This window comes from Felis catus, chromosome D1 (genome assembly GCF_018350175.1).
Source record: "Felis catus isolate Fca126 chromosome D1, F.catus_Fca126_mat1.0, whole genome shotgun sequence".
NCBI classification, from domain to species: Eukaryota; Metazoa; Chordata; class Mammalia; order Carnivora; family Felidae; genus Felis; species Felis catus.
In genome coordinates this window covers 90,036,446-90,055,241 of record NC_058377.1, presented here as the reverse complement: position 1 = coordinate 90,055,241, position 18,796 = coordinate 90,036,446, and the positions used below count along the sequence as shown (strand labels likewise).

Genomic DNA, 18,796 nt, shown 5'->3' with positions numbered 1-18,796 from the left:
GAAAGGGGACAGGCGAGGAAGGAAGCAGCTGGCTCGGGAGCAAAGCAGCAGCCTGATGGACAGGGTCCGAGAGCTCCACAGGGACCGGCAGCCGCCGGCTGGAGCAGGAAGGGGACGGGCCGCAGGGAAGGGCCTGGTCCTGGCCCCCAGCGGCGTCCACGGGTCACCGGACCACGTAGCCTCAGCTGGAACATGGTTCTAGAGAGCGGCATGGGGAAGGTCTCTGCCTACAGAGAAAGGAAAGGGGATGAAGGGCTTCTGTACGAACACATGGGAGGGAAGGAGTGGCGGTCAGAATTACTACCATCTCATTGTCCAGTGCACCTGACTTAGAACTTTCTCTGTATTGCTAAGCCCCTGACTTAGAACTTTCTCTGTATTGCTAAGCCCTAGGCATGCAAACACAAGTCCCGCGTATCCTTGCCTTCCTGGGGAGGCACCTGCACATGTAGAGGCAGAAGTGTCTACCCAGAGCAGCAGTGGGCAGGGCGCCCGGGGTGTGGGGGCAGCAGGAACGAGGTGGGGTGCGTGCACGTGGAGGACGCCTTCCAAGACAACGAACCATCCAGTGAGACTGACGCCTCACAGGGAGGGAGTCAGGGGGCAGCAAAGGAGGCCGGGAAGGCAGAGGAGGGCCAGCTTGGGAAGGACTTTGAAGTCACGTTCCAGTGTGTGGATTTTATTGGAAGCCAGGGAGAAGTTTTAACTACGTTTTAGAAAAATCTGCTGGGGACGTGCATGGGGAGAGATGGAATCTGGAGACAGATACAGGGAGTACCCAGTTGGAGGAGTCCAGACGGGGGAGGATGAAGGCTTGACAAGCAAATGAGATTAGAAATCAGAGAAAGGTTGGAGCAAGAGACTCCAGAATCATGGTTGGCGTGGGAGTCTGGGCCAAGGCACCTGCCCGCCCACTACAGTCTCATCTTTGTAGGGTCCCCAGCACACTCTGTGGTGGCCCTTCTCCTGCTGGGACAGGCAGGCAGTGGAGACAGTGCCCATGACATCTCAAGATGGAGGTTATGCTGTGTCATCTCGGGGAGGGTGGGCAATGGAATCCCAGGGCCACCGTCGCTGGCCTGGAAACCTCAGGAGGTGGCCCATGAGCCCAGGCATGCAGGCGGCTTCCAGAAGCTGGCAAAGGTGAGGGGACGGATTCTCCCCCAGAGCCTCCAGCCAGGGCCGCAGCCCTACCGACTCGTGGATCTTAGCCCAGTGAGACCCATGTCAGACTTCCAGTCCCGTGAGGCGATAACTGTGTGTTGTTTTCAGCCACTCAACACCATTGCCATTGGCGGCCATTTGTGATGGCAGTGACAGGAAACACAAGCAGATCATAACGCTGGGCGTTTTAGAGAGAACTCCTCTAGCCACCTCACCCAGGATTGCCCTCTCATCGCACCCCCCAGCCACTGAGGTTTGCATTTGATTTCTTCCAGTGTCTTTTGTTATTTGAAACGCCTGTATTGAACCGATTGCCCACCTTCCCCCATTAGACTGTCTCCAGGAGGGCGGGCACCTTGCCTGGCTGTCCATCACCGCATCCCCAGCTCCAAAGCAAGCGCCTATGACACAGTGGCCGCTCCACAAACTCCTGGTGGATAGATGAGCGAGTGTGACGGTGCACCAGTGACATGACCAGAGATCTGCCAAGGCACAACATACAGCAGCTCTTTCCCACCACATAGCCTCTGAAGGCTCAATACAAATGTACATGCGCTCCCCCCCACCCCCAAACCCCCAACCCCCCACCCTCCCCCGGGATGCTCAGCTCAGGTCCCACCTCTTTGAATGCTCTTACTAATCAGCCTTCAATCTCAGTCCAACTCTGCTCCAGCCCTCCTAGGAAAACACACGCAGAGAGTAAAATATTATGGATTCCCTCTGCCAAACAGATCGGAGGGGAGCATATGACAAGAGAGTCCGTGAACAGACACGGTTAAGTGTCCCCCTCCAGGTTAAAGGCTCGGGAAGAGCCCAAACTGGTTTTAGAAGAGGCCTTGCCTTCCCAGACTTTGTTCAGTGTTTTCCAAGCTCCGCAGACAGGCCGCCCTTCCAGGAAATGACTTGCCGATCCAGCTGAGGACGGCAAACAAAACCCAGGGGACACTGGCTGAGGTCAGGCTGCTGCCTAATCCTGGAGTGGAAGCCGGCACAGAGAGCGTGAGGACAGGATGCATGAAGAGCTGGGGGCGGTGGCGCTTGCAGATTCAGTCCGGCCACACAGCATGGGGACAGGGAGGACGTGTACAAAATGACGTTTATTGAATCTATTTTGGAAACAGGCAACATGAAAGGTTTTTGGTTTGTGAGCTCACTCAGAGCTCCGAGTCGTGTTAGCTTCCTGTCATTAGAACTCAGCCACTGGAAGATTCTAGCTTCATCTTCTAAAGGGGCAAAAAAGTGGTTGCAAACACAGCCATCACTCTTGCCGTAGCTCAGATGGCTAAAATGCCCATAAGCATCAACAAAATGGTGTGTGTAGTCTGAAATATTTACAGTACGAGATCAGGCAGGTACATCAAAGGTGAAGTTGTAAACTGGCTAACAGTCATCAGCAAGTAAGTACAGTGGGTCTGGACTGACACTCCCATTCTCATCCTAAGAGCTGACATGTTTAACCGATGACTGCTGTCCTCATCAGGGGCATTTAGTATACGGACAAGGCATTTAAAAGCATATAGATCTTGAACGTTGTAAACTAAAAAGCAAACCCAAGCCTGATTAATTACCTTGCCTGGATCAATAAATACTAGTCCCAAGTGCCAAGTGTACCAGTAAGGACACACACCATCAGTTAAATAAATCATCATGTTGTTACTTACTGACGTTCTATTTGCTAACGCACGTTAGTCAATTTGTGGACTTTATCCAACACATACACAGAGATAATTTTTTGTTTGAAATTCTCAGAAGACCTCCTTTGGACACTTCTCTTCCACCCTCTCTTAGAAGAATAAAAATGAGACAACTTCTTAAAGTTTCCAAATCAGAAGCCGTCAAAAAAGCATGACTCTGGTCACGTTCCAGATCTTCACCCAGAAGGGATGTGCCATCAAGGCTTCGATGTGCTTAGAAGGCCTCTTCCCCTGCTGGCAGCTTACACTGTCCTCGTCCTCTCCCAGCCTCCTCCTGCCATACTGGAGGCCAAGCTGGCTCCTGTCTCTGAGACTTCATAAACAGTTTCCAAAGACCAACAGCACACCTAAAAGGTGCCAGAAGGGTTCAGGGGATCCTTCTCGCTTTTCGGGATGCGTTACCAGTGAGGCCACCAGGCAGATACAAAGAGAAGAACAGGGGTTCTAGGTGGATCAAAAGCCCAGACCTGGGGGAGCAGCGTTAAGGATTCAGCACAGTACCAAAGCCTGCTGCCCCAAATAGCATTTTGAGAGCTCAGATGTTAGAAATTCCAGGCACTTCTGGCATTTCTTTAATCACAGGGAATGAACAGCTCTCCAAAAGGTCCTGCCCACATTTCCCCCATCTCCCTCTATGGTGAAGCATTGAGACATTCCATTTGCTGCCACCCTCTGCTCACGAGGCAAAGTGAGGCTCCCAGCCTCAGTGCTGTCGACCGTGACACTCACAAACACAGGCCGTTCTGGATTCAAGTCCAGTGGCTTCCGGCGCTCAGCAGCTGATGAGCCCTGCCCACCACGGATCCCCTGCGCCCTGAACAACTTCCAGACTCCTTTCCTGGGGGGGGGCTATTTTCTAGTTTGAGGACACACCCCACTGGAAATGAGCAGTGCAAGATCCTACGTGCAAATATTTGCAAACACTTCCTTTTGAAACGATGCACATTTACAAAATTCAAGTCAAATCCAGGAACAGACTAATTGGTTGGTTATCAGCTGGCCCCTCACCCACAACAGGAAAATGCTCAGTGTCTGAAATGAAAGAGGAATGAAGGCACCAGCTACTCCACCCAGGAGGTTAGTTCCTTGAGCTTGGTGGGGAGGCCTGAGAGGGAAATGCTGAGGCTTTGTCAAAGAGGGGACTTCCCCAGCCCCGAAGCCCTCCTGGGCCAAAAGGCAAAGGTGGCAGGTAGGATCTGGATCCGGGTGAGAATGGCCCTCACCCGCGTGAGGGGGGCAACTCTTTCCAGTAATTGTGAAACTAAAACAAGGAAGGTACACTCCCAGAGTCGTGCTTGGTCGGGCTGCTGCCTCCTTCCACTCCCCACAGACTAGGCGGGAAGGACACCCCTCCACTACCTGTTCTCACCTGTGAGCCCCGCATCACAAGAACCTAACGGGGAACCCCAGAGGCCGACGCATCCTCTCTGGCTCTGTGTGTGGCTCAGCCGACCTCCTGCTATCATAACGCCAGGGGGGCCCTGGGCTGCATCATTGGGAGCGTCGGACAGTCCACCATCTGGGAGAAAATCCCAGGGGGGGGGTCTGGAGTCAGGCAAGCAGAAAGTGAACATTAGGCAGTTGGGTCTGTGTGGCTGTAAAGAGATGGTCATAGTCACAAAAACAGAGAGGTTCACACCCGGGATTTCCACTAGGGCACTTGGGCTAGGCCTGACACGGGCAGCGTCACCCGCAGGAAGAGCCCCTTGGTGAGCCCCTGGGGATGGGGCGGTCCTCGTGTTGGTGACCAGGCCGGAGCTGGGAAGTCCCAGAGGCGGGCATTCAGCCGAGGGAAGCACAGTTCAGCTCAGAGTCCCCCTGGCTGCCCCCTGTCACCTCCTCCAGCTCATCAGGGCTGTCGGTGATGTTGGGCTCACTGGAGCACTGTCGGTGGGGTGGGGAGAAGCTGGGCGGCAGGAGCAGGCACTTGTCCTCACCGCCAGGCTCCTCGCCTAAGCCTGAGTGCATCATGGTGGCCATGGCCAGCAGCTGGATGTCTGAGTGGGCGTTGGCCACCGTGTGCCTTCGGACGCTGCCACACTTCTCCAGGTAGGCCTCCCCCTCTTGCTCCGTCAGAGGGGTCAGAGCCGTCTCATTCGGCGGCCGGCTGACGGTGGTCGTTGGGGAGGCGTAGTTCAGGACAGCCACCTTGGGCCGGACCCTGGAGTGGCGTCTCGCTGCAAGACAAAAGCCAGCAAAGGCGGTAACTGCCAGGGACACAGGGCCAACCGCGCCTACTCATCAATTTGGGGGAAGAGGGAGGTGGTGGCTCCACCTTCAGGAGTAGCTTCAGGCACAGTTCAGCCGGATGCAAGGGAGGAGCCAGAAAGGTCAGCCTGCTTCCCTCGCAGCCTTACCTGCGTGTGCCCGACACTGCCCCGCCAACATTCCCACCGTAGCAGGGTCGCCAAAGGGCTTTCCGGGACAGACTAGCTTCAAGGGGATCTCCCCTCCTTCTCAGCTGCTGCCTGAACTTCACTGCATTTGTCCTAAATCTCCTTTCAACCTGTCTCCTCCAAAGGCCTGGGCACAGGCCGGACCAGCTTCTACAAGAAAACCCCCAGCTCTGTGGAGCAGGAAGTGGCCTCCCCAGTGTCAGCAGATGAAGTGGAAAAGGCCCCAGGAGCTTAAGGTCCAGCTTACCCGAGGGGGCCTCGGCTATTAAAGCTAGGGAATGGGACGTCCTCCAAATCATCTTGACCAGGGCTACAGCACTCCCCTCCCACCAGGCCACTGGCCCGAGACCTATGTGCTGTTCACGTCCTACTCGCTTCCAACAGCCTCTGGCACCATCAAAGAACGGGCTGGGCTCCACGGATGGCCCCGTGGAGCCAGACACACAGAGGAGGGCTGGACATGAATCATCACCAAACCACTGCTGCTTGAGCTCTCCCCACATTCTAGAAACTACGCTAGGCCTTGACATGCACTCATCTTTTGACTCCCAAAACCTGAGCTTAAGTCATGATAGGTTTATTGGCTCCCACTTTACAGATGAGAAAACGGGAGTATCAGAGAGGTGATGACTTACCGACGTGCGCATCGCTAGAACGCGGTACAGCGGGGAGTTAAGGGTGGCCTCCCTGCAGACGCTGCTCTTCCTGGACACCCACACAACACGCACGTAACTACAATAGGCTGAGTACCGCCAGGGAAGGAAGGACAAGCCAAGTGCATGGGCTTCAGAGGCAGGGACAAGTGTATCCATGTGTCAGGACAGATGTAGCCCGGAGCTGGTCTTCAGAGTAGCAGAGCTCCCAGAAGGGAGGAGTGACAGCATTCTGAGCAGTGGGAACAGCCCGAGCAAGGTGCCGAGACAGGTGCGCCACCGGGCCCCAGCCTGGCCGAACACTGTACGCATGAAACAGTGGGGACGTGCACAAGCAGGCGGATGACCCTGGGTCCTGCAGGAGGGCCCCTGAAAGCCAGATGGAACCATTGGTGATCAGACAAGCCCAGGGATACGGCGCAGGATGGGGGCTGTGCTCCAGGAAGATGCACCCCGCAGGAGTTATGCAGAGTTGGAGCCCGAGGGCCCAGAAGTGAGGAAGGCCAGGATCACGACAAACCTACATCCCCTCCGTGTCAGGGAGGTCTCCTCCCCACGCTCCTGGAGAGGCAGCCCACCTCTTCTCTCACGTGGGCCCTTCATCTGTATCACGAGTGGGATGAAGGACCCCAGCGAGAGACAGGACTGAGAATGGAGGGCTGAGGACAAGTGGGTTCAACCTCTCTCTTTCTACCGGGGCATACTTCTCCTGTCTTCCCAGCCACCCACCCCATTTTCCCATCACGACTTTCCACAGCTCCCATGTCCTTGAGACCCCGAAGGCCCCCCAAAAGCACCCTCTCTCAGCAGGGGGATGCAGCAGGCCGCAATGGAGAAGTGTGACAGGGCTGCTATTCCTGAACAGTGGCAGGATCAGAGGGGAAGACTTAGTCCCTAAAGAGAAAGCAAACAGTGCTGCTCAGAGACTGTCCTTGGGGGCACACGACCCACTCTGCTTTAGTTTACTCTTGGCTCTTCCTGTGGGTCTGGAGGGCCCAGACGCACACTGTCGTCACTTCCGGAGCTCATGCTCCTAGACGGGCATCACAGTGAGACGGGCCATGTCCCCTGCAAAGCTCTCCGCGACCCCTGTCACTGGACGGTTCTGCATGTCCTTACATACACATATATGCACAGGCAGCGACAAGAGAATGAAATCTTAAGCCCTAGGTTGGAGTCACCAAGTCTGCTGGCCCTGAGCCCAACAGGAAATCTTTGGCAGGTAACTATTTCTCAAGACCCAAGTAATATGTAGAATTTTACTGTGTTCCCATCCACTTTCTCACTGCTGAGTCCCAATCTCCCTTTGAAACACCAAGGCTACTCTCATTATTCCCATTGTTCAGATGAGGAAGACTGAGGCTCAGCCCAACTCTCACAGGCTCTCAACAGCCATGCCCAGACTTTCCCCACTGCGTGCTATTGTGTCTCAGGGTTCCACTGCTGCCTGACCCCCCCACGCCCCCACCCTCTGATGCCAGGTAATAGCAAACACTGTCCCCTGAGGTGCCAAATAAGAGGCTGCTACTGGCTGGGAGAGGCTAGTTCAGCGGCCTTTCTCTTTGGGGAAGAATGAAAAGGAGAGATGAGGTGGCAAAGAGCGACCAAGAAGCAAGGATCCCATTAAAGAACATCCTTAAAAAAATGCCCCTGAAAACCATCCATTCGTCCCCTGCTATTAGAAACAAGCACCTACGACCGGCAGTTGCAAAGATCTGTGTTGTGGCCCAAACCTTCAACCAGCTGGGCAGGAGACTGGGCTAGACTGTTCGGTGAGCATTTACTACACGCAGATCCAGGAAGGGGAAAGAGCTAGAGCAAAGGCTGGGCTGGGCCCAGGACACAGGGTAAGTTGAGGGCATGGGGGATAGATGGGGGACACACACAGCATCTCTGGAGGAAATGAGGATTGTTTGATCGTTTCCAGGGGCCCTACTCCAGTAGAATGATCCAGGAAGGGTGTTTCAGATGGGTGCCTGGATGTTCTCCGTCTCTCTCCCACATTGTTAGCCAAGAAGCCCAAAGTCCTGGGGGCGGGGGGGGGGGGGGTTAACAGGCAGAAGAGACAAGAGAGGCCACTTTAGCTGCTGCTGCAAGCTGGAGCCACAGTGAGGGTGGCCAACATGGAGGAGGGGGTCTCCATGACATCTGCCCTCTCCTGCCCCAAATGCTCTGAACTGCAACATGCAAAACACTGTGGTCACTGCTGGGAGGGAGAAATGTGAATCTGACATGGGGCCCGCCTCAGGGGCCCGAGCCCAGTGCACGTGTGTGTGTGTGTGTGTGTGTGTGTGTGCACATGTGCATGTATGTGGTGGGGGGTTGGGTCAATGAGCATCTAGTACGTGCCACATACTGTATCAAAAAAGGAGGTGCCTCACCGACATGGTCATCTTCTGACCATTTTGTAGAAAAGGAAGCTGAAGTAAAGATGTGAAATAACTTTCCAGCCAGTCAGCGGTGTAATCCGGATTCAAGCCCAGGCCTCAAGGCAGAGCTCCTGCATGCCCACTGGGAAGCCTACACACAAGTACCTGTTAAAACCAGATCAACAAGTGGGGGCACCTGGGTGGTTCAGTCGGTTAAGCGTCCGACTTCAGCTCAGGTCATGATCTCACGGTCTGTGAGTTTGAGCCCCGTGTTGGGCTCTGTGCTGTCAGTCCAGAGCCTGGAGCCTGCTTTGGATTCTGTGTCTCCCTCTCTCTCTGCCCCTCCCCCACTCACGCTCTGTCTCTATCAAAAAATGAATAAACGTTAAAAAAAATAATAAAACAAACAAAAAAACCCAGGTCAACAAGTATGGAATTGTTGAATCACTGTATCATACACTTGAAACTAATATAGCACTGCATGCTAACTCTACTGGAATAAAAAAAAAAAAAAACGAACAAGGTCAACGAATGACAGGGCAGAGGTACAGGCAGGAGCTCTCTGAGGAGTCAGAGGAGGAGAAGTCTTGAAGAGGAGTCATTTCGGATGGGCCTGCTCCAGAGTGACTGACGGATGGAACCCAGACATTCACTCACACACTCACTCAGAGCAGACACCTACGCTAGGGCCTGGGGTACAAGAGGAACCACACGTTCCCTGCCCTCGACGAGCTAACAGTCTAAGGGGGAGACTGACAAATCATCAGGCATGACTATGCAGCATGGCAAGGGTCGGGATGTGGTCCGGGGAGAGGCACATACAATTTCTCATCTGGAGGCATTCCAAGGGGGCCAGGCTGCCTCTAGCTGGGGACCATATCATAGCAGGTAGCAGCTCTGCCTGGGCCCTGCCCTGAGACAGGGTGGCATCTTCCTTCTCTGTGTTCAGCTCTCTGCAGCTCAGAGACATCAAGTAACTGACTCTAGGCCACACAGCCAAAGCGCAGCCCTTGTGGTTTCTGAGGCCCCGCTCCTTCTGGCCTTGCCTCTCTCCTTATGGCTGTTCCCTGCTGATGACTCACGGGAGAGGCCTAGGACTCTTCCTTCTGCCTGCTGGGTGGAGTGTTTTGGTTCCCAAGACTGGGTGTGGGCAGAGTGGAGACCACAGGGGCCGCTGGGCTGTGCCGAGTCCCCGGGGGCAGACAGCGTTTCCTCGATAAGCTCCCACCAGACTCCAGAGTCAACCTCAGACAAGCACGTCAGCTGCGGCCCCAGTGGGGTCAGACCACAGGCCAGGCTGGAGCTGAGACAGCTACCCACACTGTTGTTGCCTATCATCTTCCCGGCCTTCTCATTTGTACCAGGGAGAGTCAGGCCCTGCCACTCAGAGAAGAAAATCTCCCTTTAAGAGGCTGATTAAGCTGTGGTCACCCCTCGGGGGCTGAAATGGGTCCTTCCCTTGCAACGGTACCCTTTGAGCTGGGAGAGGAGCCGTGTCCTGCCACCTGGGCAGGCACCCACCTCCAGACCTCCTCCTCCTCCTCCTCCTCCTCCTCCTCCTGCCTTTCACACGGGGTGGGGCAAGCGGAGCCTTTCTGCCTTCATCACTCCCCAGGCGCCCCACTGAGCTCTGGCATTCATCCCCCTACACCGGAGCCAGCAATGGCAGTTCCTTTCAAACCCCAGAGAAGCAAAGCCTGGATGAGGCGGTCCTCGGGCCCTTTGTGGGGGACTCCGTTCCCAGGCCTTTGATCTCCCAGGCTCGAAGGAGTGGCCGCCATAATGCGGGTATTGTGCCCTCTGCACGCCAAGCCCATTGTGGACGTCCCTCTCCGGGCCCAGGCACCTGAAAGCCCATGAATGCCTACTTGTCACGTGGAGAAGTTACAGGGTCTTGAGGAAAAGGGCCCTCCCCTGGAGACACAATGGAGGAAGATCTGTGGGAGGCCAGGGCTTTTGTGTGAGAAAAACACAGCACTGCTGAGTGTTCTGAGTGTTTGCTGGGGGGCCCGGGAGGCAGCCAGGGCAGCAGCTTGGAGACTTCGGGAACTAGAAAGGTAGGACAAAACAGTTTTGTTTTTGTTTTTGTTTAAAGATTTTACTCCTCACCTCCACCTCCCCACAGCTCTGGAAAAGGGACTGCTTTGGAGGAGAGCCACATTGCGCACACAGTTGCTCCCACGAGCCTCAGAGTCCTCTCCCTCTCTCTGCCAAGCCTCGTATATCAGGGGGTGAGGCTCGCTCCTCACACCCATCGGCCTGGCTGACAGGAAGAGAGCTTTCCCCAGAATCCCCGTGGGGTCAAACGTGCCTGGACAGGCGCGTGCAATGAGGGGCGCCCCCTGGAGAAACCTCTTCTCTGTCTCTGGTCATCTACTCCACGCAGCCCTGGGGAGGTCTCTTCCGGAGTCTGAGACTGAGGCAACCACAGCACTCCCCCACCCCTCAGCGGGCTGTGCAAAGAGGACAAGTGCCTGGTCAGCACCTGAAACATGACAGGCATTTTGATAAGTGGTGGCTTTTGAGATGAGCGCTCCAGCTGCCCTCGACCGCTCTTCACCCCTGGATGCCCCCCCTCCCCTTCCCCTTCCCCGCCCCACCTTTGCTCCCCTCACCACCACCCCCACCCCCGCCCCAGCGGACCACGGCAAAGCCCTCCTGTGGCTTCACACTTCAGTTGGTGGTCTGCACACTCTTCTCCTTCAGGCAGGATAAACGTCATGGTCTCCATGTTTTACCGAGGGGAAGACTGAGGCACAGAGAATCCTCACTTTATCTGGCAAAGGGGTGTCCTCAACAGGGAAGAGATCCATTGTAGCCATGTCAACTTTTTAGTATCCAGAGGTTCGGGGTGAAATGTCTGGCCCTGGAGCCCTGAGGAGCTAAGGAATGAGGGGGAAGGATCACCTCCTCAGCTGTCCCTCAGTAAAATCACAATGACCTTCTAGAAACTGACAGGGGCGGGGGGAGGCTGGAGCATGTAGGATAACTGGTAAAGTGCAAACAACCTGGGGCTTTCAAATCCCAGCTCCAACAGCCAAGTGACCTGAACCCTCAGCTGTAAAATGGGAACAATGGTGCCCACTCTGCGGTATGGTCTCCAGCCCACCCAGCATAATGCCCAGGATGTAATCTGTGGCCTGTGCCTTCCCTGGCCACCAGCCACTTTGCAACTCTGACGGTATCTTGGTTTTTCAAATGCTCCAGCCCCTCCCCCCGCCCCCGCCCCGTTCACCACTCTCCCTACCCCAAAGGCCTCCCAAAGATCTTTCCCTCTCCCTGGGATAGCTCAGCAAACAGCAAAGGGAGACTACCTCAAATCCATCCTACAGGACTCAGCACAGGTATCACTTCCTTTGGGGAGCCTCTCCTGGTTCCCCCAGTCCAGGTGAAGTGCCCCTGCCCTGGGCCCTGTGGCCGATGTACTTCCCCCATTCAGAGAACTTGTTCATTAATGAGTCATGATGTACTGTCTGAGACCTTCTCACTGGACCGTGTGCCCCACAGGGCAGAGATGGGTCGGTTTTACTCATGGATATACCTGCAGCACCTCCTAAGGTACCAGGGGTAAGGTTTCAGTATACATTTGCTAAAATAATCATAATCAAACAATCCATAAGAGTCATTTTCTTCCCCTTCTGTCCCTCCTGAGACAATGCCCCACACAAGGATTGTCCTTGGTATAAAAAAAACAAAAAACAAAAACAAACAAAAAAACCTCAGACCTTTGCTTTATACTTTGACAAAAGAATGTATTATCCTAACTGGGAAGCCAAAGGTGTCCCCTCTTGGAGTAAGTACTCCCAGAGCAAACTTCCAAATCTGTCCCTGTTCCTGGCTCTAGGCCCAGCCAATGGCAAAGTCCCCGACGTGGCCCAGCTCACCTGATGGTGTCCTGACATCTACCCGGATCCTCCCGGCCCAAAGTGGGTGAGCCGGCAAGCCAGTGGGCTGAGCTGAAGTAAGAAGGTGGGCTCCAGGGAGGGCATAGCAACGTGGCGCCCCGCTCACGGCCAGAGAGGCAGGGGACGGTTTGCCCTCAGCCGCCATTGCTACTGTGGCTCGTGCCAGCCCCTGGGCGGAATGAGTGAGTGAGCAAGGGTGGAAGAGAGGGCGGGGGATGGACTGGGCAGGCGGGCTGGGCCAGCACCCCAGATGTGCGGTGGCTGTGGCTAGGCTGGTGTCTCCAGAGAAAACACACGAAGGGGCCAGGAAGACTGGCAGCCAGCCCTGCTTTGCTTGCAGTAGTGAGGCCCAGGAAGGGGTAGGAGCCAGGCTGGAGGCTGTTCCTCTGCCCTTTCCTTTGACGCTCGGCTGCAACTCCATTAAAGCAAGGAGAGGAGGCAAAAGATTCCCAGTTCAGGGAATCGCTTTTCACCTCTGCAGCTCTGTATGGGCGCCAGTCAGCCCCGCCTTGGGGTGCAACTGCCTGTCGTCCATCCACTAAGTATTTTTTGAGTGCCTACTATCGCCAACCACCATTAAAGTCACTGGGGATAGAAAAATTCCTGCCTTTGGGGGACTTTTCATTTCAAAGAGTGACAGGAATGTGTCTTATGATAAGCCTGTTACACGGCTATTTCCCCATCTGGACCGTGGTTTCACAGAGAGAAGGAACAGATCCCGTTCACCTCGAGATTCTCCAGGGGGCCAAATGCAGAGCCTGACGCTAATGCTAGCCTTACAGCCACCAACAGGATTTGTCCCCCAGTCCAGGAGCCCCTTTCCTTGGCATGTGGGCCCTGGCAGTACCTACAGACAAGGAGGGGGTGACAGCAGCTCAATTTCATCTGTCCCTGGCCGCACATAAAATGAGTTGGCTTCACATTTCAAGCTGCTTTCAAGGGAAAATCCATCACGGGTGGTTTCTGCACTCGAGTGTGTGGGGCGTGTAATAAGGCATAGTTTCTGGTGATCAGATACAGGAAAAGTATTGCAGGCCCACAGAGAAGATCAAAGCCACTGATCAAAGATGCGGATCAGACAAGCAACACCACAGAGGCACAGTCCCTGGGGAGGCATCGTCAGGCGGGGAGGGTTACGGCCACACAGGCCAGCAGGACACACGAGTGATTACCAGGCACAGATTTGCACGGACCCACATCAGAAGCCAGGGGCTTGGACATAATCCAGGCTCAGGAAAACAGAGCTGGCAGCATTATCACCAAAGCACCCGGCAGCCCGAGAGCCTTGCCCCTTACCCAACATAAACGCGGGACCCGAGACACCGCGGTCCTCACTGATGCCGAGGAACGGAGACACCACTTGCTTCACCAGTTCCTCCAGCTGCAAATAACCCTCACTTGGGCCTGTGGGCTCGTGAACACTCTGGAAATAAACATCCAAGAGAGACAAGGGTCAGTCAAAAGTTGCCAGGGCCAGCTGGCACTCAGCCACCAAGTCCTGATTGCCTTCCTACTACATACAAAGTGGTGACACCAGCAGGCGGCATCGCTGTGGCTGGAATGAAGGAAACTGAGGCTTAAAGCCCGAGTCACTTGCCATGGGTCACAGGGATCAGAACTGTCCAGGGCAGGTGGGACTGCCCACTTTGGTCCCAACCATGTAATCCCACCCCACTGCCACAATGCAGGCACTTTACACGGACCAAAGCAGAGGCCTCTCAACAACGCAAGGAGCCAGGGACCCTCCCTCGTCGTCCACCTTCTACAGATGAGGAAGTAGCACCCAGAGAGCTCAAGTAACTTTCCCAGGAATACTCAGCTGGTGAGTGGCAAAAACCTGGGACTGGAATGCCAGCTGTCTGGCTCTGAACCCATCTTACTGCCACTTGTTAAGGAGGTTAGAAAAGAAAGGGGGACAGAATATGGAAAAATCCAGAACAGTAGAAGAAAGGGAGACTCACTGTGGAGCCAGACAGATGTTAGGCACCAAGATGAAGAAGAGTTAGTTCAAAAGCCCAAAAGGACAGGAGTCCTCAGGGCTAAGCCTGAACAAACACCAACTAAAACATATGACAACGGTCAAAACCAAAAAGGAGACAAAACATGACGAAGGTTCTCTAGAAGACCAGTAGACTCCTAGGGAATCCAATATCTTGCTGGAAAGGGCTCGAAGCCTTGCTCTGTGTTGAGGGACTGCGGAAAGACAGAGAGAAAAGGCTCCGTGGGGGCTCCCCTCGGCCCAAGAGGACGTCCCACCAAATTCTCAAATTGGAATTGATGTTACAATCACCTTTACCTAAAAAGTAAAAACTCCTCACTGTGCTGGAGTTTTCAGGGATTAGAGGAAAAGATGGTGGAGGGGTGAAGCGGGAAGGGCCCATCCCACAGGTGGGGGAGGCCTGGGTGGGGTGGAGCCTCCCCTGCACACAGGCTGACTTGGCCCCTTGTCAGCTCCCCCCACCACGGAGACAGGGATGGCTGGGGGCAGTGACAGGGAAGGAGTGGCTTAAGGAAACACAAAGGAGGTTGCAGAAGGGGGCTGTGGGGACAGAAGACTTGGAGGCTGGGGCTGGGAAGGGTGGGAAGGGAGGAGATGCAGAATAAACACGAGTGGGCCTCAGACTCCCTAGCACTGGCAGGGGACAGGGGACAGGGGACGGTGGGAAGAAGGCAGGATGTTTCTCATGCCCCCCCGGGCTCTAATACCCCTCAGCGTGGGCCGAAGCCACGGAAGCAAAGGGGGAAAGCACAGGGCCTGCTTCACTGGGGAAGGAAATCCTCAAGGCCACAGAGGGGAGAGCGGAGCCTTGTTAATGCTCCCCGGGAACCACCCAGGCCTCAAGAGTGCAGCAGTTTCAGCCCCTAAACCACCTCGACTGGTGTTCAGAGCTGAGGAGACTTTTTTCTTTTTCATTTTTTTCCTCCTTGTTATTTCTCAGGGATATTTCTCTGAGATATTTCTCTGTTATTTCTCTGCCTTCTCCTCCCCCGCCCCCCACCCAAGTGTTTCCCCCACTACGATTAATAAACGCTAAACAGAGAGGGGCAACAGAGAAAGGAGAGGAGGCAAGAGGTGGGAAGAAAATGGGTTAACAAGTGCATGGTTTGGAACTGGATGGTTTTCTCCCAGGGTAGCTCCTGGATAGCCTGGCTTGCACACAGCCCTCAGCCTGGCCGCCAGACTGCTATGTATTTGCAAGGCCCAGTGCAAAATGAAAATGTGGGGGTCCGTTACTGAAAAATTATTAAGAATTTCAAGATGGCAGTGGGAGAGAATTAAACCAAGCACAGGGCCCTGCTTGGCATGGGACCCCGGGTGACCGCACGGGTACCCCTCAGAAGGCACTGTTCTAGGATGATCTCAGAACCTGTCTGTACCTGCCAGGAGGAACCAGATCTCTCTAGTGGTCAAAACCGGTGGTTCAGCCTCTCCCTGGGGTAGCTTGGGAGCATACAGCCCATAGCAGGGAAGTTGGAGCCCCTTGCGTATTTTGGGGAGGGAGAGGTTTGTTCAGTGACATTTTGGAAGAGCACTGGAAAAGGGAGAGAAGGCCTGAGAAATGGCTCTTTTCTCTGTACGAGTCAGGCAGGGAAAAGCCAGCCCCAGATCTCATGGCACTGGGGAAAGTGGGGGTCTGGGGAGAGAAGGGAGCAATTCTAACTACTGGGACCCAAATTTCCTGCAGTTGGAATGATCCCAGGGCACGGCAACCTGCAAGTTGCATTCAGACCCAGCAGCTGCCATCCTGCTATTCAAGATGACAGACCTGGACTGGCCAAAGATCCCGATTCGTCACTGTCACATTCCCAGCCCTGGGCTTTATAGCTCCCAGGGTGAGGAAGAACGTGGGCCAGAACTAGTCCCATGAGACCCTTGGGGGAAATAACGCCAAATGCCCAGCATTAAAGGGGACCATCTTAGAAGCTTATATAGCATCTCCCAGGACCCTGGGGGGACTGCTGGAGGGCAGGCAGCTGTAGCTGGGCACGGCTCGGTGGGCAGGTAGCAAGAGGTGAGGACTGGATGACAGATCCAGATCTTACAGATTAGGACGTGACCTTAAGCTGGTTGGCCAACTCTCTGAATCTCCGCCTCATCTGTGAAAACAGGAAAACGGGGACTGTTTCCTTGCCCAACTTCCCAGACCTCTGTCACGACCATGGAGTTTCTCCGACTGTACTTCTGTCCGCCAAGAGACAAATCCCAACTACGTGATGGTCACTGTCAGGGGATTTGAGGCCAGAGACCTGGGGTCAGTCCTACTCAGGCTCTTTCTGGCTGTGCCATCACTTGCGGAATGGGTGTTTTGTTCACCCTTCCCCGGGCCTGCTATGTGCTGAAGGAACAAGAGGGAGGAGCAAACATACAGACCTGCCTTGGCCTGAAGGGGACCGTGGACCCTGGAAGACTCTGCTGTGTAGGGAGACACAAAGGGGGTGCCAGTGTGGCCGCAGTTTCCAGGTGAGGATGGGGAGGTGGAAGGACCGGAGGCCAGGGTACAGACTGGGCTGCTCTCCTAAGATCCCACCGGGAACCTCACAGACAGCGGTGTGGACTGGGGGCCAGGATGGATGAAGGAAGCATCTCCCAGGCAAGCAGGCTAACCCCTACAGGGCTTCGGGGGGATGACGGCAGATTTCTCATGTGATTCTTGGGTTGTCCCATGTGGGAACGTGGTGGGTGTTTCTCATTAGTACAGAGACAGTCCTTTTTGGTCTACTGTCAGCAGGTGGGGACCCCCACCCCAGTTCTCCCTCCAAAAGAACAAACAGCAACAACAACAAAGGAACACCTGTCATCCCTAAAATATTATAAATGGAAATAAGAGGGGGAAAGCCCAACTCCTCTTTCCCAATTGTCCTATCCGAACCCTAAAGGGCTCATTTTCTAGACTTTTTCCGTGGGATGCAAGCTCTGCTTTATGCATCCCAGACATGAGCCCACACACACACTTTCTGACCCCCACGCCTTCTCCTTCCCTGCCATAAACATGCCTGAGCTGGCTTTCCAGACATTTAAGCTCCCCCTCGTCCTATTAGGCAGCTCTTGCTCCTCTGACTTCAGGAAAGGGGGAGAATGCCCAGAAGGATGGCCTAGCTTAGACAGCCAGAAGGCAACAGCAGCTGGGGGAGGGGGAGACCAGGGCCCCAAGCCTGCTGTTCTACCCCTGCCAAGAGGGCAGCGGGGTCACCACCAGCCTGACCAACGATGGAACCGGCTGCCCTGGGGAACGGCTCAGACCTGATGCTGTGGCAGCTGAACTTGTTACAGAGGTGGAGGCATAGTTGCCATCTTCTGGGGCTGTCCCTGGGCTGCAGCTCTGTTTCTTGGGAATTATGCACCCCCGTCCATCGGATCGGGCTCCCTGACGCCATGTTTATGGTACTCGACCCAAGGTCATGGCTGACTGGCAAAGGGGAGTCGTGTAGCCAGAGCTAGACAAATCCAATTCTTTCCCCTGAGTGTACATAGCTCTGAATCTTACCACCTCTTGCTGAGGGAGCTTGGACAAACACACACTTCCCGGGTTTCCATTTCTTCATCTGTAAAATGGGAATAACAACACTGTCCGCCTCATAAGGTGGTCGTTTTTGATTATCTGATTCAGAAATCAGCCAGTAGCATTAGCTCATCTTCCCACTGTTGATTCAGAACTGGGATTAAGAGACAACCATCTGGGTCAGCTCTTGGTGGAAACACGGGAGTTGTGTGTGGGATGCCACGTTTGGTCAGGTGCAAACCAAAGTACTGAATACAATTCTGCAGAAGGAGGGAGAAAGGGAGAGACACCAAGGCCATGAGGCACCGGGCAGGGCCAGGAGAGGTAGCAGCAGAGAGAAAGAAGGCAAGACTGGTAAGTGATGAAAGGCTGGCAGCTTTGGGGCCTGATGTGGTCTCACTTCTGGCTGTAGTCTCTTAGGGTGCCCACCTGCCCGGGAACCTTCGGGGGAATTCCTGGTCTGGCTTCAGCTACAGCAGGCTCTTGTGGTCGCATGTGACTTATGGATCACTGACATGCAGGAAAGGGGGGAGGGTGCCGCTTCCTGAATGACAAGACCCGCTTCTCTGGCCCCCACTGGGATCCCAGCATGGAGCACGGTGCCAGGGGCCTCACAGGTGCTCAGTGGAGGTACAGCAAGGGAACAAATGCGCTAAGGCCCAGGAACAGCTACACTAAAGAATACGAGCTAAGCTAAGACGTTCAAGTTGTTTGGTCCCTCTGCCGTCCCACAGGGTCTCTTCCTCCCTTGGCCAGGTAGCCACATCTCCACCGGGGCCTCACCCACCTGCAGGACGAGCAACATCTGGACAATGGATGAGGGCGGCTGGGACCGGGCCAGCAGCAAGTCGCCCGGCTTCACCTTCAGCAGGACCAGGTCGCGGAAGCCCAGCAGAGAGATCTGGCGGATGGTCAGCTCCTGGCCCTGGAGAGGAGAGAGGGGGCAGGGCTGGGAGGTGAGAGCCCGCTGGATATGCCACTAACCACGGGGGTTCCAGGACAACCAGTGTGTACAGAGCACCACGATGGGCCGGGATGAGGTGTCTGCAGACCTGGGTGGGGAGAAGACTGCCAAAAAGTCGAAGATTTGGCCCCTTCCTCCCCCCGTCCTTCC

At 55.0% G+C, this 18,796-nt stretch overlaps 1 protein-coding gene across 16 annotated transcripts in view; it reads right to left on the bottom strand.

The window, feature by feature from the left end:
* Positions 1-2,242: 2,242 nt before the first annotated feature.
* Positions 2,243-18,796, bottom strand: part of PRR5L (proline rich 5 like) — a 152,095-nt gene continuing 135,541 nt past the window's right edge. For 12 of the 16 annotated variants that reach the window (XM_045039146.1, XM_045039145.1, XM_045039147.1 and 9 more), the window contains 3 exons: positions 18,470-18,607; positions 13,478-13,604; positions 2,243-5,035 (listed from right to left, as the gene is read on the bottom strand). In XM_045039146.1, the coding sequence (XP_044895081.1) occupies positions 4,641-5,035; positions 13,478-13,604; positions 18,470-18,607 (660 nt within the window). In that variant the 3' untranslated portion in view covers positions 2,243-4,640. Of the gene's footprint in view, positions 5,036-5,889; positions 8,442-8,681; positions 10,762-13,477; positions 13,605-18,469; positions 18,608-18,796 lie in introns of those variants that run through there. The other 4 variants (XR_006586533.1, XM_023239772.2, XM_019812284.2 and 1 more) reach the window with 4 other exon arrangements.